This window comes from Emydura macquarii, unplaced genomic scaffold, assembly GCF_026122565.2.
Source record: "Emydura macquarii macquarii isolate MOO-44397 ecotype Brisbane River unplaced genomic scaffold, CSIRO-AGI_Emac_v2 contig_1477, whole genome shotgun sequence".
Taxonomy (NCBI): Eukaryota; Metazoa; Chordata; order Testudines; family Chelidae; genus Emydura; species Emydura macquarii.
The window spans coordinates 16,832,573-16,853,573 of NW_027131614.1; the positions used below are offsets into that span (position 1 = coordinate 16,832,573).

At 43.6% G+C, this 21,001-nt stretch overlaps 1 protein-coding gene across 1 annotated transcript in view; it reads right to left on the reverse strand.

The window, feature by feature from the left end:
• RAB2A (RAB2A, member RAS oncogene family) overlaps positions 1 to 6,601 on the reverse strand; it is a 67,854-nt gene extending 61,253 nt beyond the window's left edge. The window contains exon 1 of the mRNA XM_067553723.1: positions 6,246 to 6,601. Within this exon, the coding sequence (XP_067409824.1) occupies positions 6,246 to 6,291 (46 nt within the window). The 5' untranslated portion in view covers positions 6,292 to 6,601. The remainder of the gene's footprint in view (positions 1 to 6,245) is intronic.
• Positions 6,602 to 21,001: the final 14,400 nt, after the last annotated feature.

Below are 21,001 nucleotides of genomic sequence, written 5' to 3' on the forward strand. Positions count from 1 at the left end.
AGACAAGTCCTAATGGGTTAGTACTCTTGGGTTTTTGCTCCTAACATGAAACCATATGGAGCTGCGGTTTAAGTAACAGTAAAGGAAATTTCAAGCCATCTCTTGACAGACATTTGAGTTTAGCTTGCCTCCTAGTGTTCCAGGGTCAGTTCCTTACAAGGAAGAAAGGCAAAGTACTATCAAATGCCAGTTAAACGGAAGTTAAAAACAGAAATTATAATACCATCAACTCTGTGGGAAGGACACTGAACAAATGGAAATACAATGAGATGAAGAATTTATTTTCTAAAGATATACAAGTAATTCTCTCCTCTCAAAAGAAATGAATCTCAATGGTTTCCTAATCTTCAAGATTAAAGTCTATGTGACTCTATGCTATATTATAAATTATTTTGCTATACTAATGCCTAGATGCCCCAGCCTAGATCAGGCTCCATTATGCTAGGCACTATTCAGATGCAAAATAAAAGCAGTTGCTGCCCCACAGAGCTTACAATCTAAATGGACAAGACACACAAAGGACGGGAGAAAAAAGTACCTTCATTTTATAGATGGGAAAAAGACACAGAAGTGAGTGACTTACCTAAGGCCACACACTGAATCTGTAGCAGAGCCAGGAACTGAACACAGATCTCCTGAGTTCCATTCCTGAATCTTAACTACAAGACAGTCCTTCCTCTCATTATCATCATTTATATTAGTTAGAGTGACACATATAATTAAAGTTGCACTAGCATTTCTACTCTGAGGGATCACTTACATTTTCAACTGCTTATAATTTTGATTTTTTTTAAATTTTGAACAAAAATGGAATAAAAATATATCATCCCAAATTATAAAATATATTTTGCTACTTTTTTTTTTTTTTTTAACTTTTGGGATAGCTACAGAGACCTGACAATTTGAGATAGAAACTTGAAGTTGTAGAGGAAGACTCTCCGTGGGGCAGATATGCCTTTCTGTAGTCTGGGAAAAGTTAACTGTGGTGTTTGAAAACAGTAAGGGTTTTAAGAAGGATGTTGCACATGCTCGCTAAATTTTGTAATTGCATCTCCTAGTGGTTTGTCAATGTTCTGTGCAAATAATGCTTAAGCAAATTTGAATGAAGATATGCTGGGAGGAAGGCAGATCTCCAAATGAGAATTGATGCAGAAAGGTATGCATGGAACAAGATAAAGACCTCTGCCTTATTAACTGAACAGCTAGTTATGGGAAACCACAGGAAATTTTATACCAAGAGACCTCAACAGAACATTAAGTTTGCAAAATGAAGCAGTCAGAAGTCAGAACATAACAAAGGTAAGGTGGCCTACCCAAACTTAACTCTGTCCTGTATACACACAATGACACAATCTTTAACTACTTAATCACATTGGACCAAGAATTAGGCAAGGCTACATAGTGAATTGTTCCAAGGTACACAGCATGGCTGCCACATTTGTAGCAGTTGTATGGCGGATACAAGAGGTTGAGAACTTAATCCCTGGTTAAGATACTGGACTGGAACTCAGAAAAACTATGTTCTATTCCTGCCTCTGCAACAGACTCCCCATGCATCTTGGGAAAGTCAATTTTTCTGAACCTCAGGTAAGCATCTGTAAAATGACGACTGCACTTCATGACCTCACAGAGGTGTGGTGAGGATAGATTCATTAGTATTTGTACGGCAGCAAACTATATGGCACTGTGGTTTTTGGATGATATGCTGTAATAAGGCCTGGGGCCACACTGAACACCGAGGACAAAAAAAATATTCGACAGCTGTCTCATTCATTTAGTACTGTTACGTTGTATGTGAAATGAGGCAGACGTCCTGGGAAAAAATAGTTTGTGATCTTGTATTAATTACTATCATGATGCATAAACACAAAGGGGCACATGCACCTTAACTTTGTTATTTCTAACTGATGCGGTCTTCACTTTGTTGCCATAACATTCTTTTAATGTTGTTATACGTATTAGGTTAAGAAAAATCCCAAAGGCAGCAACATTTGAGGTCTCTTGAGTTCCTGCTTAATTCAAGACAGAGAGCAACAGTTTGGACACACCTAGCCAAGAAAGAAAGTAAACTTGAATTCTTGTTTAGAAGCCAAATCTAAACAATAATGCTTGGTTACACACTAATGTGGCTTCTTTGAAATTTCTTGAGCAACAGAATTGAGGCTGGCAGCTGATGTATATTCTATCATATTCTTGGGTAGTCCCTCAGTACTGAGGGCAGAGGGAAATTCCAACTAAACTTATAATTTGCAGTTCTCATGTCAGGCCCTGAATTCAAGGTAAGTCTTGGTTTGTTCCCCAAACTCCACTGCCTGCCTACAACTACTTCATCCTCAGTCTCTGCTTTTCTTGGTTTCTTTCTCTGTCCCACAGTGTGTATAACTTCAAATGTGCTGAAACATTTCTTTTCCTTTTCAGAACAAGGAAAAAGTATTTAATCAGGCAGCAAATGATCTTTGTATTTCCTCTTCTAGAAAGAGAGAAAACAAGGCTTTCAAAGACTACCAAACAAAATAGTTTTTAAAAAAAATTGATACTGACTTTAGTGTTATCTTCATGAAAAGCAGACTTCTAAGTCCAATTGCTGAGGCCTGGTCTATACAAAAAAGTTGTGTCGGCAGAGCTACATCTGTAAGCGGTGGGGCTGTAGCAGCTGCACGTCCTTTGCAGTCGTTTGTTTCCCCCCCCCAGTATTTTTAGTAAAAGCTAGAGACAGGTCCAGGTTTCTGTGAATTTTTGTTTATTGACTGTGACCTGTCCCTGTCTTTTATTAAAAATAGCCGTGACAGAATTTTAACCTTAACTACTGAAAAAAGCAAAAGGACCTTCAATCTTATGGTGGGGAGATGAAAGAAGTACTTCTCCATGATGGCTATACAGGTTTGGGGAAAACGTCGGCAGGGTGAAGGACTCTGTAAGGTGGAACTCCATCACCATCTTTGGAAGGAATTCACAAAATATCCACAGAACCTTGAAAAGGTTAGTATAAGATGACCAATCACTACAGCACTATATTTATTCACCGTAAGCTGAAGTCACTGCCACGATAGAAATAACCTTTCTATAGGAGGAACTTGATGCTTTTGTTACACGTAAACTTAAAAGGAGTTTCTTCAGCTTAGTCAGGTCTGATTTAATATATGCACTACAAAAGGACTTGTTTAATAGTTCGGGGTTTTTTATTGCATCAGGCCTCTCATGCATTGTCAAGGAGCTGCAGAGAAACTAGTTATGTTTCATGTGTCTTGTATCACAAATTCAAGTGTAACACAACTGAAACAAAACACTATTTAATAGCCACCTGCACAGTTTAAAAGTTGGACTGAAGTGACCTTTACAGAGCGTTTAGTTATCCATTAATATAGAAACACAATGTTTTTATTTTACCTTAAACTTTTACTACCTGCTTCACAGTTTGTGGTCTACTGCTAGCTAATTCAATGTATTTGAAAACTGTATCCAAGTATTTCTAGAATGCTGTAAAATAGAGGCCTATTTCCTCTAGTGATTGCTGTTTAGAAACAATGACAACAGAAAATTCTGCAACTGGACCTTAATTAACAATTCTGTCTGAGATATGATCTAGAACAGAATCTATATCACTCTACCAAAGCTATTATTGTCTGAAGTGCCAAAAGAAGTAAGAAGTCACTAGATACTCAGAACACATAAATGGACAAGATTGGTTGAGTAAGAAATGCCAGTTTTACAGTCAATTTTCTGTAGCTGCAATTTAAAAAAAAATGCACTTATGATACCTGTACTTAAGTGAACAAAAGCACTTGGCATCATGATTCAGATGAGAGACATGCAGTTTTGGTATAACAGCATACCTTTTCTGTTACTACTTGCATAACCTGCTTTCTGTTATGAAGTAATGAGCAATGGAGATCAACTTAATTTTGACCTTTTGATAACAATAATGTTCACCTTTAATTTTTCTTTCTACTACACATTTAAAAATAATTGCTGAATCCCCACCCAACTGATCCAACTCAGAAGACTCTACATGGAGATCCTAGAAATAATCTTTGGGTCAGGATGTAAACACTAGTGCAGGTAAACCAGCCCCTTGATGCCATACTAGAATTCTTCAAGTGTTCACAAGAGATCTAAACATCAAACTCTCAAAAATGCTTCTACCATAAACCTATTTTAGCCAGTTACAAAAATATGGCTTTCCTTCCTTTACAAGGGGAACCTTTCACTTTAAAAGCAAACTTATTTTAGCCCTCTTTTTATCCCCCTTATAGGCTGCTATCAGAAATTCTGAGTCCTGAAACTGAAATTATAAGAAATAGTTTGTTTTAACTAATAAATTGTTTCCTTTACAGGTCTTTTCCTCCATCTTAGACCTTTTATATCTAATATATTGTGCCACATTCAGCCTTTAAAGTTAAAATAGACTCAGAAATATTACACCAATATAAGTATGGTATTAATACTCAGGATTTCTGACTATGAAAGACACAGAATAGCACCATCAACTGCCTTGCAGAGTATAATTCGAGGATTTAGGTCAAGCTTTATACAGTATAGAATCAGTATCCAAGAAACCATTTATTACCCTATGTCTCCTTTCAGAGATTAAGATTCAAAGAATTATCTCCAAAACATAGGGCCTACCACCCTACCCTCTCACAGTACACGTGTGGCATCCTTCTGATGAATCAAAACATCTTTCATTTCACCTTTGAGTTTCATACTGTATGAGGTAGATTCTCCTTTGTATGCCTTGGACTGGGGTACACAGGTTGGTAGCTCCTGAGTGCAGTATGAATCATAGTATATTTAAGACTTTTGTTTTCAGCTTTGGACTAATGCATACATGTTGACCTTTAGATTTTACTCTGTGTGTGTATGATCATGTAAAAACATACATTGTGAGGTCCTTCAACAACCACAGTTGTAATGTAACTAGTCCTACCATATTCACAACACGAGCAACAACTCCAGCAGTAGATCAGGTTCATTTATACCAACAGTAATTGAACAGGTTCTTCTAATCAGCACATAGAGTGATGCAGCTGTGACACCATATTAATCTAAATGCCTTTTTATATTTAGGGCAGTTATATATTTGTTAAAAAACCTTACAGAAAAATTGTCAGATAGAGGCACCATAGATTTTATTTAAAAATTAGCCGACTATAGTGAAAACATTCAAACTTTAAATCAAAATAGGATATCTTACAGTATCCAAACAGTTTTGTGGAATTTTGATTAGCTGTAGGCCCTGCCCACACTGGGGAAGAAAACACATCAGCCATCACATCCACATTAGATCACTTGGGAAGCTTAACTTTAACACCTGTAGCTAGCAATTTTCAGCTGTAGCATGGAGAGGTGCCTCAAATATTAAGGTCTCTCTAAGCTAGATGAAACCACACTAGCCACCCCAGTTCCACTGACTACAGGAAGGAGCCAGTGTGCCTGGCAAAGAGAAAGGAACCAAGTCAGACCTGGCTGAAGGCAACATTTGAAGTCTATAAACAGGGGCAGTTGCTAATAGAAGCAGAAATGCTTTTTAGCTGCTCTGAAGTAACTGAGTTAGGTGCATGTTGGTGCCAGGTGTTTGGTTAGGCTGGTTTCCATGGCAGCCTGGCACTGATGTTTTACTACATGTAGGGGGGGCTGGTCGGTTTCAGCCTGAAGTGCCATGGCTCTTGTACATGGAGGCTCCTTGGGGCAGGGGTTTTGCCACAGGCTTCTGCAAGGCCCCTGGCGCACTGCACCAATGGCAGCCAAACAGCAGCAGCTGCCACCTCACATCCCCGGGGAAGGCAGCTCCCCTACCATACGTTTGCTGCATGACACCCTCCTCTCCTCTCCTCTCGCCCCCCCCAAGCACTCGTGTCCCCAGGCCTAACCCCAGCCCAGCCACCTCCCCACCAGGACGCCGGGCCCAACAGGGCCGGGCCAGGCCGGGGGTGGAGTGAGGCCCTGCACAAACCTACGGCAGGCAGCAGGCCCCAGCGCCTGGCACCGCAGACTGGTGCGGGCCTGGGACAGTCGGGTGCTGGGGCTGATCAGCATCAGCACGGGCCAAAGAAGCCACGGGCGGGTCGCGCAGCAGAGCGCAGGGGCGGGGGAAGCCTCCTCCCACCCAGAGTCACCACGTCGGCGAAGCCACCACTGCGGAAATGGGGGAGCGGTGGTCGGGCTTCGCGCGGGCGGTCTCCCCCCAACCATCGCAGCCCTCCCCCATTTCCGCAGTGAGGGTCTCTGCTCCCCTGCCCTCTTACCTGTGTCCCCAATGATGATATATTTGAAGAGATACGCGTAGGCCATGGCCGCCCAATCCCCGCCCTCGCCGCCTCTCGGTCTCTCTCTCTCTCGCTCCTCAGTGACGCGCACTCTTCCCCCGCCCCCGCGGTCAGGGCTCGCGCTGCGGAGAGTTCGAAACCGTTAACGGCCACCTGACCCCTCCTCCCCCAACTTCCTCTCGCGCGCCCCGTGCGCTTTCCCTCCTCTCGAGCTGCTCAGCGTCCAGAGGCGGCAACCCCCGAGGCAGGGCAGGGCAGAACAGAAACAATAACAGGCAGCGGCGGAGCAGCCCGATCCCGAACCCTTCAGCAACGTCACGCAATGCAACCTCCGCCCCGCCCCCGCCGACCCGGAAGTGCTAAGGCAGCCGGTCTGGTGCGTAGGCGTGGCGGGGAGGTCCTCCTCTGTGACAGGCCGCGGGTCTGCCCCTCCCCCCACCCGAGAGGCAGCGTTATGGTGCCTGCGCCCGGCCCAGGCTAGGAGAGGATGTGGCAGAGCCCCCAGGGACTGAGGGAGAGAGAATCCTTCGGGCGGGCCCGGGTGACTGAGGCAGGTGCCCTGCCGGCTGCCCCTCCCCCACTGCCACCCTCATGGTGATTGGGGGGGGCGGGAACTAGGGCTGTGATGCTCTACACGCCAGACTGGGACACACCTAACCCCAGCGCGGCCATTCGCTGTGTACGGGGCAAGCGTGGTAGCCCCCCAGCCCCGTGAGTGGAGGAAAAGGGCGGTGGAGGCCAGTGTCCCTCCCTCGCGGGAACCTCACCCTTTGATCCGTTATGGAGGGGGTGTGTGTGCCTATCGCAGCGGTGCCTAGACACTGTGTGGGGGCCAGGACCCCAACATGCTAGGCACTGGGCAAACCCAGACCGAGACGATGGGGCTTGGGCCGGTGTGCGTACACGCTATAGCCTCGTCTACACCTAAAATGTAGGTCAACCTAGCTCCAGCACTCAGGGCTGTAAAACTTCCATGCCCTGTGTGATGTAGTTGGGCAATCGAACCCGCACTGTAGACGCAGCTAGGTCAATGGACAAATTCTTCCCCTTGAGCGGATGGGTTTATTACAGTGATGGAAAAACTCCTTCCATCACTGTAGCAAGGGTCTGCACGACAGTTGCGTAACTGCAGCTGTGCTGCTAGAGCGCTTGTGGTGTAGACATACCCTAAGTAGCCGTCCTTTTAAAATTTGCTATCTGGAAGTAAAGAATAGGTCCCCTTGCCCTGGTCTTGCAGTGGGATTTTTTTCTATGGCTTTGATGTGATGAAGGGTGTCATGCAGACACCCCAAATTGGCAGTGTGTTCTATAATTGGATTTCACCAAGACAAATGTGAACTCCTGGATCACTGTAACAATCTTACCATGGAGTCACAGACAGTCCCTAAACACTCCCATCTATCTTGCAATCCAGAAAAAACTGGACTTAATGATAAATGGTCGTTTACACCAAAAATCACACCACATTGAGGTTGCTTCCAGTCCCAAGAGACCAGTCACCCCATGTCACTTGGTACTCTAGATCCTACACCAAAGATAATGCCTGTAGCATTCCTGTAATAAACTATCTAAAGGTTCATTAACTAGGAAAAAGGAATGAGAGTTATTTACAGGTTGAAGCAAGTAAACATATACACACAAATGAGTTACCCTCTAAATCCTAAGAGTGACAGAGTTATAGTGATCTGTCTATTCAAAGCATCTTTCAGCACAGGTCCGGGAAGCAGCTCCTGAGGAGCTCCAGCTTCAGTGTTCAGTGTCTGATCCTCAGTAGCATACCGAGAAGGGCGGGCAGCGTGCTGGCCTGCAGGGAGGGGAGGCGCTGAGCCAGCCCTTCATGCCGCACAGGAGGCGTGGGGCACAGGAGGCTCTGAGGAGCGCAGAGTCTCCTGTGCCCCCGCCTGTCGTGAAGGGCTGGCCCGGAGCATACTTACCCACTGCTCCAGCCCCACAGCCCAGTGCCGGCTCAGATGGGGTGGTCTCACCCCACCCGGCGTGGGGGGCGGGGTCCGGGCATGCCCTTCATGATGTGTGGGGAGGGCGTGCAGGAGCAGAAGCGGGAGCAGCCGCCCCTCAGCCTCCTGCAACCCCCACTCTCTGCCCGTTATGAAGAGCCGACCCAGAGTCCCCCTCCCACCCCGGCTGGGGGGGTGATTGATCCACGGCCAATATAACACCTCTCGTGCACGTTCTTTGCACTTCTCAATTCCTAAATTAACCTTGTTGATCTTCTGTAGCATTTCTTTTTGGAGGCTCAGTGGAATTACAAACTTATCACCCTTGAAAATCACCCCATCTGTCACGGTCAGTTGGCATCTGCAGTTCCACTTGTCTCTTATACTTAGGCCTAGTCTACATTGCGAAGTTAGACCACATAATGTATGTATCTCCACAGGCAGGTCTGTTCCGCCAACCTAAGTCTCTGGAAACTTCAACTTAATAAAACCACGTCTACAAGAGGTGTAGCGCTGAAATCAAATTGGATAGGTCAAATGAGCGGTAATGTAGGAGGAGCCTTGTGTAAATCAACATAATTGGCCTCTGGGAGGTATCCCACAATGCTCTGCTGTGACTGCTCTGGACATTTGCACTCTGCTGCATTTCCTGTTTGGTCAGCGTGGAGAGAGTTTGCCAGCAGAACTAATCATGGCGACTACACGCCACAAACACGGTCCAGCCTGGAGTAGACCTGAGGTGTTAGATCTCATTGGCCTGTGGGAGAAGAGTCTGTTCTGGCTCTACGAAAAGATATCACACAGCATGTTGGAGAAGGGGCACAACAGGGACGCGCAGCAGTGCCGCGTTAAAGAGCTGAGGCAGGCATATCAGAAAACAAGGGAGGCAAATAATCGTTCTGGCTCATCACCAAAGACATGCCACTTTTATGAGGAGCTGCATGCAATTCTCAATGGTAACCCCACCACTGCCCCCTGACACAGCGTAGATATCTTGGGGAAATCTGAGTCCAGGATGAATGACGATGAGTCTGTGGACAAGGTACAGGATGAGGAGGAGAACACGGGGTAGGCAAGTGCGGTATCCATTCTCCCTGAAAGCCAGTTACCCTGGAGCAGCCCAGCCAGATGCAGGAAAGCGTGACTGACTGAGATGCCAGGGAAGGCACATCTGGTGAGTATGTACTGTAAATCACATTTCTGGGTTGGCAGCCTCTGTAAGAACTGGAAATGTGGGGTCTTTGCTGTTTGCATAGACAACCATGGTTTTGTATCCCTTCCCAGCCCCATGAGAATGCGCATAATGCACCATTCCAGACCTTCCCACATTGATGTTGGTGAATCATCCTCTGTGATTCACAAGGGCCTGCAACACCATGGAAAAGTATCCCTTTCAGTTTATGTGCTCTGTGGCAAGGTGGTCCAGTGCTAAGATAGGGATATGCATGCCATCTATTGCCCCACCACAGTTTGGGAACCCCATTGTGGCAAACCCATCCACTATGTCCTGCATGTTTCCCAAAGTCACTACCCTTCTTAGCAGAAGTCTATTAATAGCTGTGCACAGTTGCATCACAGCAGCTCCCACGGTGGATTTACTGACTCCGAATTCATTCTCAACTGACCGGTAGCAGTCTGGCATTGCTATCTGCCACAGCGTGATGGCCACTCACTTCTCCATTATCATAGCAGGTCTCAAGCGAGTATTCATGCACTTCAGGGCTGGGGACAGCTCTGCGCAAGGTTCCAGGAAAGTGGCCTTACACATCCAAAAGTTCTGCAGCCACTACTCATCATCCCAGATCTTCATAACGATGCGATCAGTGCTTGTTTCCCAGTACCAGAAGCAGTGCTCCACGAAATGCAGCTGCTGCGTGACAGCCAGCAGCAGCCAGGAATTGTTTTGTTCTATGTCTTGTGGTAGGACAGCTTGAGTAACTGCAATTTTCTACTCTGTGGCTCCTGTCTCAGCCATGGAAATAGTGCAGGATAAGTTATGAGGTATTTGTGATGCTCACAATGATAGTGTGGAGCTGAGCGGGCTCCATGCCTCTCCAGCAATGGCATATGCACGGCAGAGACAGGGTTTCGAAAAATGACGTGAAAAACTGTTTGTCTATTTACGACAAAAAGGGAGTGGGAGAGAGAGGACATTGCATCATAGGAGGATGAAGACCTTCCCAAATCCCCTGCAGCTAGTTGCACTGTGAGATAGCTACCCACAGTGCAATGCTTTGCTTATCAGTGCAACTGCGGCTGGTGGGAAGGCAATCCCCCAACTCAATGACTTTGTGTGATCACGCTCATTCGACTTCATTAGTTCGGTGGGTGAATGTCGACTGAAATTAGATCGACTTCACTACGCAGTGTAGACACCCTTAGACAGCACTTGCTTATTTCTTCCGGCCACCCTTTAATTATTACTTTTTAAAGAATTCCCAATGATTAACCTTCCTCTGTCTCCTCTCTTATTTATTTCAATCTCCTGTCAACTATGGGAATCCATCTCACAATCATATCTACGTAGGCTTGCACCTCTATCTCTACTGTCTTCTCAGGTGCTGTGGGCATCACTACTCTGGAAAGTGCATCTGCTGTGAACATACATTTAACCAGGCATGTAGATCACCAGCAAATTATACTTTTGCAACATTATCATCATTCTTTGAATCCTTAAGGTACAGTGATTTAGCGATTTGCTAAATACAGCAATCAGGGACTTGTGGTACATTTCAACTTCCACTGTCTGTCCATAAATATACTGATTGAATCTCTCACAGGCAATCAAGATTCCTAAAAGCTGCTTCTCAATCTGGGCATATCTAGTTTCTGCATCCATCAGTGATTTGGATACATATGCTACTGGTTGCCAGCAATCCTCATGTTTCTGTAAAATCACTGCATCCAATGCAGACTGTGATATATCTGCTGAAATCTTAATAGGCCATCTTGGTGCATAGAACTTCAATGCTGGTTCTTGTATCAGGTGTTGTTTTAAACCTTCCCATGATTCCTCCTCTTCAGCACCCCAACACCAATCATTTTTGTTCTCTAGGAGTTGTCTCAATGCTGCTCCTTTGCAGAAAGATTGGGTATGAATTTTCCAAGATAATTAACCATTTGTAAGAACCATTGGACATCTTTCTATGACTGGGAAAGTGGCATCATTTCAATGGCTGAAATCTTCCTCTTATCAGGTTCTACACCTTCATGGGGAATAATGTCCCTTACGAAAGTCAGTTCTCTAACTCCTAAGACACATTTGTCTCTATTTAGTTTGAGGTTGCAGCTCTAGTTCAATCCAGGACTTGCCAAAGTCAACAATCATGCTCCTCTTTTACTGAGTCCCAGATAATGATGTCATCCATGGAGATGTCCACACAGCTAATATGTTCATAGATCCTGTGTATGGTTTTGTGGTACACCTCTGGTGCTGAAGCTATACCAAAGGGTAAGCGTAAAAATATGTATCTTTGAATTGAGTATTGAATGTGCATAATTTTGAGCCTTCCTCCATTAATTTTAGCTGCCAAAACCCTGAGGATGCATCCAATTTACTGAAATATTGAGCATTTGCAAACTGAGCCATAATCTCTTCTCTGGTTGGTAGTTTGAAATGTTCTCTTTGTACAGCCTTGTTGAGGCTCTAGGATCTAAGTATATGCATAGCTGGTTGGTGCTTTTTTCCACGATGACTAGGGAGCTCACCCATTCTGTTGGCTCCTCTTCTTTGTATTACGTGCATTGCTTCCATCCTTGCAAACTCAGCCTTGAGTTTATCACAGAGAGCAAATGGCACTTTTCTACACTGATTAATAACACGAGGGCTCTCAAGCAGTTTGATAAATCATATGCCTTGTATCAACTGTAGAAGATGTTGAATAGATTCTAGTAGTTTATGGAAGAATTTGTATTTCTGCTTCAGGAAGGTAGCTTGCTTTGCGGTGTGTTTCTGGCTTGGGAGATTTCAGAAGGGGTCTGGTATCTGCGTTCTAATGATACTAGGCCATCTGTTAGCCTGAGAAAATAGAAATGACTTTTGAGTCCTTCAGCTTTTGCATAAATTCACTTGTTTTTCCCAGTGAACAGATCTGACTACTTGAATTGTGTTGAGGTTCCCTTGAGACCGCTTCCACTCGGTCCCCAAGAACTCAGTTAGACTTCACTCTCATCACTCAGGTTCCTTTATTGGCATACAATTAAACATTTGAGTTGATCAGGCTCAAGTGTAGAGGATAGATACAGGGCATACCACACATTCAAAGTTACACAGCAAATCTCTTCCTATATCCAATTTTACACATTGCATTATATTTACTATTCATTGCATCACATGCTTTGGGATTGGCTTGGTTACTTTGTAGGAACTAATTCCTGCACAGCAATGCTCTGTCCATGCGCTGTCCAAGCATTACTTACTCTTTACTTCATCTTTACATTCCCAACTTATGTTGTCCATTGTTATCTTGTCCATTGTACAGTAGAACCTGAAAGATATGAACACCAGAGTTATGAACTGACCAGTCAACGAACACCACGTGAAACCAGAAGTAAGTAATCAGGCAGCAGCGGAGGGGGGAAAAAAAAAAGAAATAAATACTATAGTGTGTCTCTATTGCATCTTAAAGCTCAGCATGCAGAGTAGAAACAGCCCGGGGTCTGCACTGTTTCCTGTAAGCCAAGGGCTCTGTTTCATCCCCTCTTATCCTACCCTACTGGAAAGGAGAAGCTGTTTTCAACCTCCCACCCCTCCCCAGCCTGGGAAAGAAAGCTGCTGCAGGGAGCTGCTGATGCTGCAAGGAACTGAAGGTTGCAGCCAAAGCCTGGTCTCGAGCTGAAGTGGGAGTCAGAGTCCGAGCTGCTGCCTGCACGCTGGAGGAGTTTTAAAGGGCCACAGCCTGTGCACTGATGTGGCCCAACCTTTGCCCATGGTTGCACTCCTGGATCCTGCTAGCACCTCTGGAAGTGCAAGGGGCAGTGGAGGGAAGGGCGCTGGCAGCGGGCTGGCACCAAATCTCTGCCACATGCTGCCTCTGGAGCACAGCAAGCAGTGCACAGAGCAGGGTGAGCCTTGGAGAGAGGCAGCTGAGGGCTGGGGCTTATACTGCCAAGGGTGTGGGGCAGGCTCCCCCCCCAGTTCAGCCTAAAAGCAAGAAACAATAATAGGATAGGGAGCTGCTTGCAAACCAGGCAGTAGTGCCAGGTGCCACCTTTGAAGAGATCTTTCCCAGGCCTCAGCTGGAAGATACTGATTGCAGGGTACTGTACTAATGTTTTGTTCAAAGTTACGAACAACCTCCATTCCCAAGGTGTTCGTATCGTTGAGGTTATACTGTAAATGGTTCCCTGGGTGTTCCTCGTTATTTTAGCTAGTACAAACATTCTGTTTCGAGGTGGTTCATTCATTTACCTGTCTAATCCTGTCTCCCAAGAAATGGGGCCTCGTGCATGTCCTATTACTCTCATGAATTCAGGCCTACATTCCACTGCTAATTTGGTATTTTTTATATTAACATTTGTTTCATTTGCATCATATTCCTATCTTTCTATGCTTTCTTTTAAAAGTTCATTACCCAGCAACACATTTCCAGGACCATAATAGTTGTAATAATTTGAACCACCATTATTACTATATTAAATAGAACTCCATCATATAGTATTTGTTTTTACTCCCTTAGTAACATTTATTTTGCACCACAGTTAAACAGAACTTTTGGATAGAATTTCAATCATTGGAGGTTTTGACACATTTTGAATGGCCACTACACCATTCAGAGTAGCTTCATTCATAATTAATAACTTGTTAAAAGAAAATAGAATTTGATGGCACTTTTGAATAGGATTTCAGTGGTTGGGCTTCACTCCTTAAATTTAATGATTTTCCTTGGTGCTGGGTTGGTTTCTGCTTTTAAAGCACACAGGCATCTGAAACAGAAAGCACAATCTATCATGGCTTCTCTTTGGAAACCTTTTAGGATTTTAATTAAATAGCATGTTTTGTTTACCATTCTTTTACCCCTTCTATTGTATACATTGCATGGTTCATAGGAATGCATACTCATGATTTAACTTCCACTTTTTATTTGCGATAACATTACATTAGCCATATGAATTTAATTATACATTATATGTTATTAATATTTATTTTTTCTTTTGCAGCTCTTTTAGCTGTTGTTTTATTACTGAAAAAGGGATTTAGAGTCTCTCCCCACTATCCTGATTCTGGCCATCCTTTTAGTCCCTATTTTCATTTACTAATTTATCTTTAACATTTATAACCTAATTTTAAAAAAGAATGTTAAACTTTGTAAAAGACTACAAATGGTAGATTTTCAATCAATTTCTGTTCCTCCATCAGCAAGCTGGAAGCCTTGGGTCAAGAAAGTCTTGTATTTGCTCACAGTTGTTGCTATGGATGTTGCTGCTATTTCTGCTGCACCATAAATGGCTCAGAGTATATATTTCTTGACCTGTTCACCTTCGGTCATAATGACTTTGGCCTCCTAAAGCAGATAATCATATAAAGAGGCCAGCTTTTTCCAAGTCATGAAGTCATACTTGACCAGGACAGGTTGGTAATTGGCTGTGTGAATCTGAAGGTTTCAAAGTACAGCTTCCTACCCAGGAGATCCAGGCACTTTGCCTTGTCAAATGAGGTAAGCTAAGTTGAGTAGCTTGTCTTGACCTCTCATGAGATACCAGACAACAAATGGTGTGACAAAATACAAAAACTCCTGTGAGAGCTTGTAGAAATAGTCTGCCTCACTGGAAATGGGAAGAATGGGTGCCAGAGTCTGCTAAAAGTCCTTTTCTGTTTCCAAAATGCCTTAATTGATAGGAAGGTCCACTTTCCAATTGCTTTCCAGTTTCCACTTTCCAATTTTTCAGTCATTACTGACAATTCCAAGCCCAGAATGTACTTCCTCAGAAGATCCTGGACTTCTTGGATGTTTAAAAAAAAGAATATTCCAAGACAGATTTCAGACTGTGTAACAGCCATTTGGGGAGGAAGGTGTAGCACTGACCTGTGTGCTGTGGCCTCTTCCACCACATCATAAGAACATAAGAATGGATTTACTGGGTTAAACCAATGGTCCATCTAGACCAGTATCCAACAGCGGTCCGTCCCAGAAACTTCAGAGGGACTGAACAGAACAGGGCAATTATCGAGTGGTCCAGTCCCAGCTTCTGCCAGTCAGAGGTCTAGGGACACCCAGAGCATAGGGTTGCATCCCTGATCATCTTGGCTAATAGCCCTGGATGAACCTATTCTCCATGAAGTTATCTAATTCTTTTTTGAACCCAGTTATACTTTCAGCCTTCACAACATCCCCTGGAAACGAATTGCACAGGTTGACTGTGTGTTGTGTGAAGAATTACTTCCTTTGTTTGTTTTAACCCTACTGCCTATTAAATCAATATCCTAATTCTCCAAATAGTCACGAGGAGACACTTCGCAAGGGAGCTTGTTTTCAAGATGAAATGACATGGAAGTAGTCTCCTAGTTGCCTTTCCTGGGGAACAGCCTCCACACATCAGGCTGCTGAGCCAGCTTTGGCCAGTAGGGCAAGAGAGCTAGTGATGCATGAGGATAAACTGAAGCTAATCCATTCTCATTCCTATTGACAGATTTTGGGGAGTGAAAACTTGCAGTCAAAGATTTATTTAAGGGATGCTTAGATCAACCGTTCATAACAGAGCTTGCTTTCTGGGTTGATTTTGGGAAGTGCTTTAGGCATCAGCTCATTTTAGAGCAACAAAGTTGCCCATTACCATCACAAGAAGACCAGTAGACCAGAATGGGTATCTGAACATTGAAATAAACCTTCATAGTGATATCTAACAGGTGAAGTTTGAGGCAGATTTCTTAAGGTCTTTGTGTGGTTAGAGAAGGCCTGACATGAAGCATCAATTGCCAATATGCCCCTCCCTGGGGAAGAACAATAAAAGTTTGCTGGTCCATTTTGGACACAGGTTCCTCACCGGAGAGGCATGGCAGACTTAGTATCAGCCATCCCAAGAGTAAGTTCACAATGGAGAGACTGAGGTTCAGCAGGGCCACAAACAACAAAAAAGGAAAGCCCATTAGGACAAAAACTTGGCAAAATAGGGGCAAAGTTTGTGAACTAGACCTGGCTGGAAAAGGGAATTTTTATTTCACTGGAAATTCTGGGTTGTCAACATTTTGTTTTATATTGGAACAAAACATCAGCATAGCAGAATTTCCCACAAAATGGAAGGATCCATTTTGGCATATGTCTGTCTGCCAGCTGGGAAGCTGACCAGCTTGCCTGCTGACTGGCTCCCCAGCAAGGTAGCCAGGCAGCTCATGTGCCAGCCAAGTGGCCAGCGAGCTGGCTGAGGAGTCAGGAAATCTGCCTAGCCAGCTGCCAGGGAGCTGGGCATTTGGCCAGCTAGGGAACCAAGTGAAGAACTGACCAGCTAACTGGCTCATCTGCCGTCAAGCCAGGCAGCAAGCCAAGCAGCCCACCTGCCAGACAGGCAGATGGGGAGCTGACCATCTTGGCAAGCAGGTGGGCTGGCCTGTCTGATTTCTGCCAAAAGCTTCATCAGTATCAACACATCCCTGTGAAACATTTCAATTCTGTCGAATCAATATTTTTGGAAAATTTCCAAACTGCTTTATTCTGAACTGTATAACTACTTAAACACTAACTAAAACCAAAAAAGAGCAAATTTCATGAGGTGGGGAACACAAAACTAGGAGCCAGTAGGGATGGGGAAAAAGTGACAGGCCTCACTGACTTCCTGCTTGCTGCCACCAACAAAAAGGAGTTATGTGGCCGCTGGAGCTGTGAATCCTAATATATCCTGAACTGGAGACATGGGGACACACAGGCACAGTGTGGCTGATAGACACACTGACAGATCTGGAGCTGCTCTTTAACTTATGAATACTGTATGTTGGCCTGGTTATTGGGATGTTTACTGTTTGAATATGTTGATATGATAGGAGTCTGCCAGGAAAACAGGAAAGGTAGAAGAATTGCTCAAGATGAGTCATCTCTTAGTAAATACTTGAAGGTTTTTAAGGGAGGATGCCTGAGCTATTAGCTCTGAATATTTTTAACCTTCTCCCCAAGCAACTTACAAATTACTTTTGTCCAGAAGGATCAAAGGGATCATATAAGAACAAAAGGACTATAGCAGTTTAAAAAGTCTCTCTCTGTGTTCCCTACTGCTCTCTTTTGAGAGAGAGAGTTGTTCCAATGGAACAAGAGTGAGACAGACAACTGCTGAGGTGTCTTAAGAAGTTAGGCTTGTTAGGTGACCATCAGGTAAGATAGACGTGTGTCAATTATTTTATTTTAAAATCCTCCCTCTAAATGCTTATTCCTACTGTCAAATAACTTTGTCTTTAAAAGTCTGTCTTGCCTCCGAATGCCATTGGTCACAGGCTCCCAGAGGCAAGAACTGTAGGTGCAAGAACTCAGTTGGACCTGCCAGTTAAGCACAGTTGATACAGAGTTTTGCAGCCCATGGCCCCGTCGAAGAGCATGAGAATTGCAGAATTCCACCATGGCATAGATGAAGGCCCAAGACTTGATATCTGAGAGGGGCACATTCAGAGAGAGTGACCAGAGAAACAGCTAGCCAGTCAGAAGGTTCTAAATCAAATGCTCAGTGGAGATCTCTGGACAATGCCCAAAGAAGAGTTTTTGAATGTTTTTCCTCCTAGCAAAAATTGTTTTTTTCATAGAAGCATCCTGCTTCAATTCTTCTCATACCTAATGCTTAAGAGTGCTTGCTTGCTCTTTAACCTAGGATACCATTCTGTTTTTGTTTTAAATTGATGCAGTGTTGATTAAGGAAGATCCTATATGAAGTAATGAAATGTAGTTATATGTATTGCATACAATTCCCTACCCCCAATCTTAAAAACACCTTATTAAGGTTTCATAGTCAAGTATTCAGATTTTGAAAATGCCAGATTTACAATTTCCCTTGCAAAACTCTATTCATCCCAATTGTGTGTCCAACCTCTGAACTGAATAAGGCATCTATCTTTGGGGAAAATAATATGGGTATGAAGAATATGAGAAATATCTATTAATTTTTATGAAATCTATATATGTTTCTGTGAGTTTGCTGGTGTATTGTGGGAGGCTGGCTCTATGGAACACTAAGGATTAATTCCAGCTGGAGCTCTCTACCTGTACTGAGGCACCAGGTAATGTCACTAATTTAATTGGTGGTGCTCAAATGGACAATACCTTGAATACACAGTTGGAAGCCCACCTCTTATCCAGCTGGTGAGATGCATTAACTGGATCAACCAGGATCCCAGGACAAATAAAAGGCACTTTGAAATGTATAAAATGCTGCCTGTGATCTCAGAGGGAAGACTCTGACCGATGATCAGACTATAATATGCAGTGTTGTTGTAGCCATGTTGGTCCCAGGATATTAGAGAGACAAGATGAGTGAAGTATAACTTTTAGTGGACCAACTTCTGTGGATGAGAAAGACAAGCTTTTGAGACTGTCAGAATCTGCAAGGAGGAATGCAGCTTATCTTACCCAGCCTCCAATGTTGGGGGTACTTGGGACAGGTTGGGCCTACTTCAGCTATCAAAGAAAAGCTAAAAAGACTGAGGTAGGATAATAAGCATGTAGGCTTTCTGTTGTTTTAACCCTTTTCCTCTCTGTTTATTATGTTCCTAGGAATAAATAAATACTAGGAACAAGGTGTTCTATCACTTACAGATCAAATGCTGAAGAAAAGTCGATAGTATGGGTCAAAAAAAATTTGGACTTGCTGAGGATATGGGTGGTAAACAGGTGTTTTGTGACCCTAGGGCCCCATCTAAAAATGGGATGAACTGCAGGACTCTGCCGTGAGAGAAATCCATGTGTGGGCCTGTCATTTGGAAAGGATGCCCAGAGAGACACTGACTAAGGGAGTCAAAGGTACATCTCTCTATGGAACCATAAATGTGAATATGTAATTGAATTGAATACATACAAGGGGGCAGAATTAATATTGCATGGGCAACTGTAAATATGGCATTTGCTAACATTTAAGTATGTTGACTTCGCAATCTAAATATATATTTTTTAAAATAGGGTTTTAACATGTAATTCTTAAATGTGTGAAGTTGTGAGGGACATGTAGTTGTGTGGTTTTTTGTTTTAAGGAAAGAGGTAAACTTTCCTGTTTTGCATTTGAGGGTCATATTCTGTACAACTGTAATGGTCCCCTATGATGCATCATCACTTGGGTTTGAACTCTAGACCTTCATCATTGCAGAACAGTCTACCATATGAGGTACAAGACATGCTGCGTTAGGTGGTGGCAGGAGAAGGTTATCTCAGTGGGGGGATACGCCATTAGGTACAGGTGGAGGGATAGAGAGGGAGTTATGTCCCCATGTGGGCCACGGGGGCCATGCACCAAGTCTGGGAGAAGGGCTACAGAATGGTAGCAATGCCACACCATTCCTAGTAAGGTATCATCATCCTCTTCTGCTGCTGAAGCAGCAGGGATTGAGCCCCATCTTAGAACGTTCATATGTTTAGTTATTTTGGTATGCTGCCAAAATGCATGTCAGATGGGCAATGGCAATTTATAACTTTTTATACCAGCAAAAAATGAACAGCGTGTCGGAAGACACAAACAAACAACACATTTCTGTAACTTCAGGGCATTCCCCTTGCTGAATGATCAAAAGTCTGCTACAACAATAGAGGTGAGATTTTCTCAAAGAAAAGGTTATAAGAATCCCAGTACACAGGTTTCTACTAGTTCCCCTATAATGCTGTTTAAATATATTATTTTAGCCTTTTAAAAAAAGATCTTACACTTCAATCCCCCATATGGTTTTAGCCAATGGATCTCTGTCATCCATCACAGGTTTCTGTAATTCATTATATATTTGATGCATTATATGTGTGTGTGTTTTCCTATTGTATTTCTAAGATGTTCAGTTCCATGAGTAGTCTCCATACATTTCAAACACTTCCAACTAGAAACTAATGAAAAATTGATTCTCCTCTATTTTGTATTTACTTTACCCCTATTTAAAGGGTAGTAAGTGACTGCCCTGCAACTACACATTGAATTTGCTTAATTCTTACCTCTGGTTCAAATTTCTGCTAGAGAGACAAGGTGAGTGAGGTAATATCTTTTATTGAATCAATTTCTGTTGGTGAAAGAGACTGGTTTTCAAGCTTTGTGAGGCGACTTCACTCTGAATAAAATCTTTAACAGTCATTGGACCAGAGAGTCTGAGAGCAAGAATGATGCTATAGCCTGGTGGTTAGGGCACCTACCTTAGAGGTTGGAAACTCAGGGTTTAGTCCTTCTGCTCCAGTGATTTTATCCAAAGTGGAACAGCTACAACAGGAGAAATTGATGAAACCTCACAGAATATTCCATATCCAGATGTCTTGGGTACTCTCCTGAGGGATGGGAAACCCCTGTTCAAATCCCTTCTCCTCATCAAGCAGTGCAGAGGATTGAACCTGGGGCTCCTGCAACCAGGCTCTAACACCTGGGCTAAGAGTTTAAATGGAGTCTGCTCCAGAAAGCATGTTAAGCAGCATGCAGACCCAGAGGCAAAAACTTAGGCACCAAGTGGGTATGAGCACATATAGGGTTCAGCAGCAGCCAAACGGTGTGTTTTTGGATTGCATTGGTGTCTAAAACTGGTACTTATGTGCTTAAATGTGGGATTTAGGCATTTAAGTCTTCTTGCAGATCTGGGTGCACATAACTATATTTAATGTAAGGTCCATGATAGTAGTTCTTCACATGTGT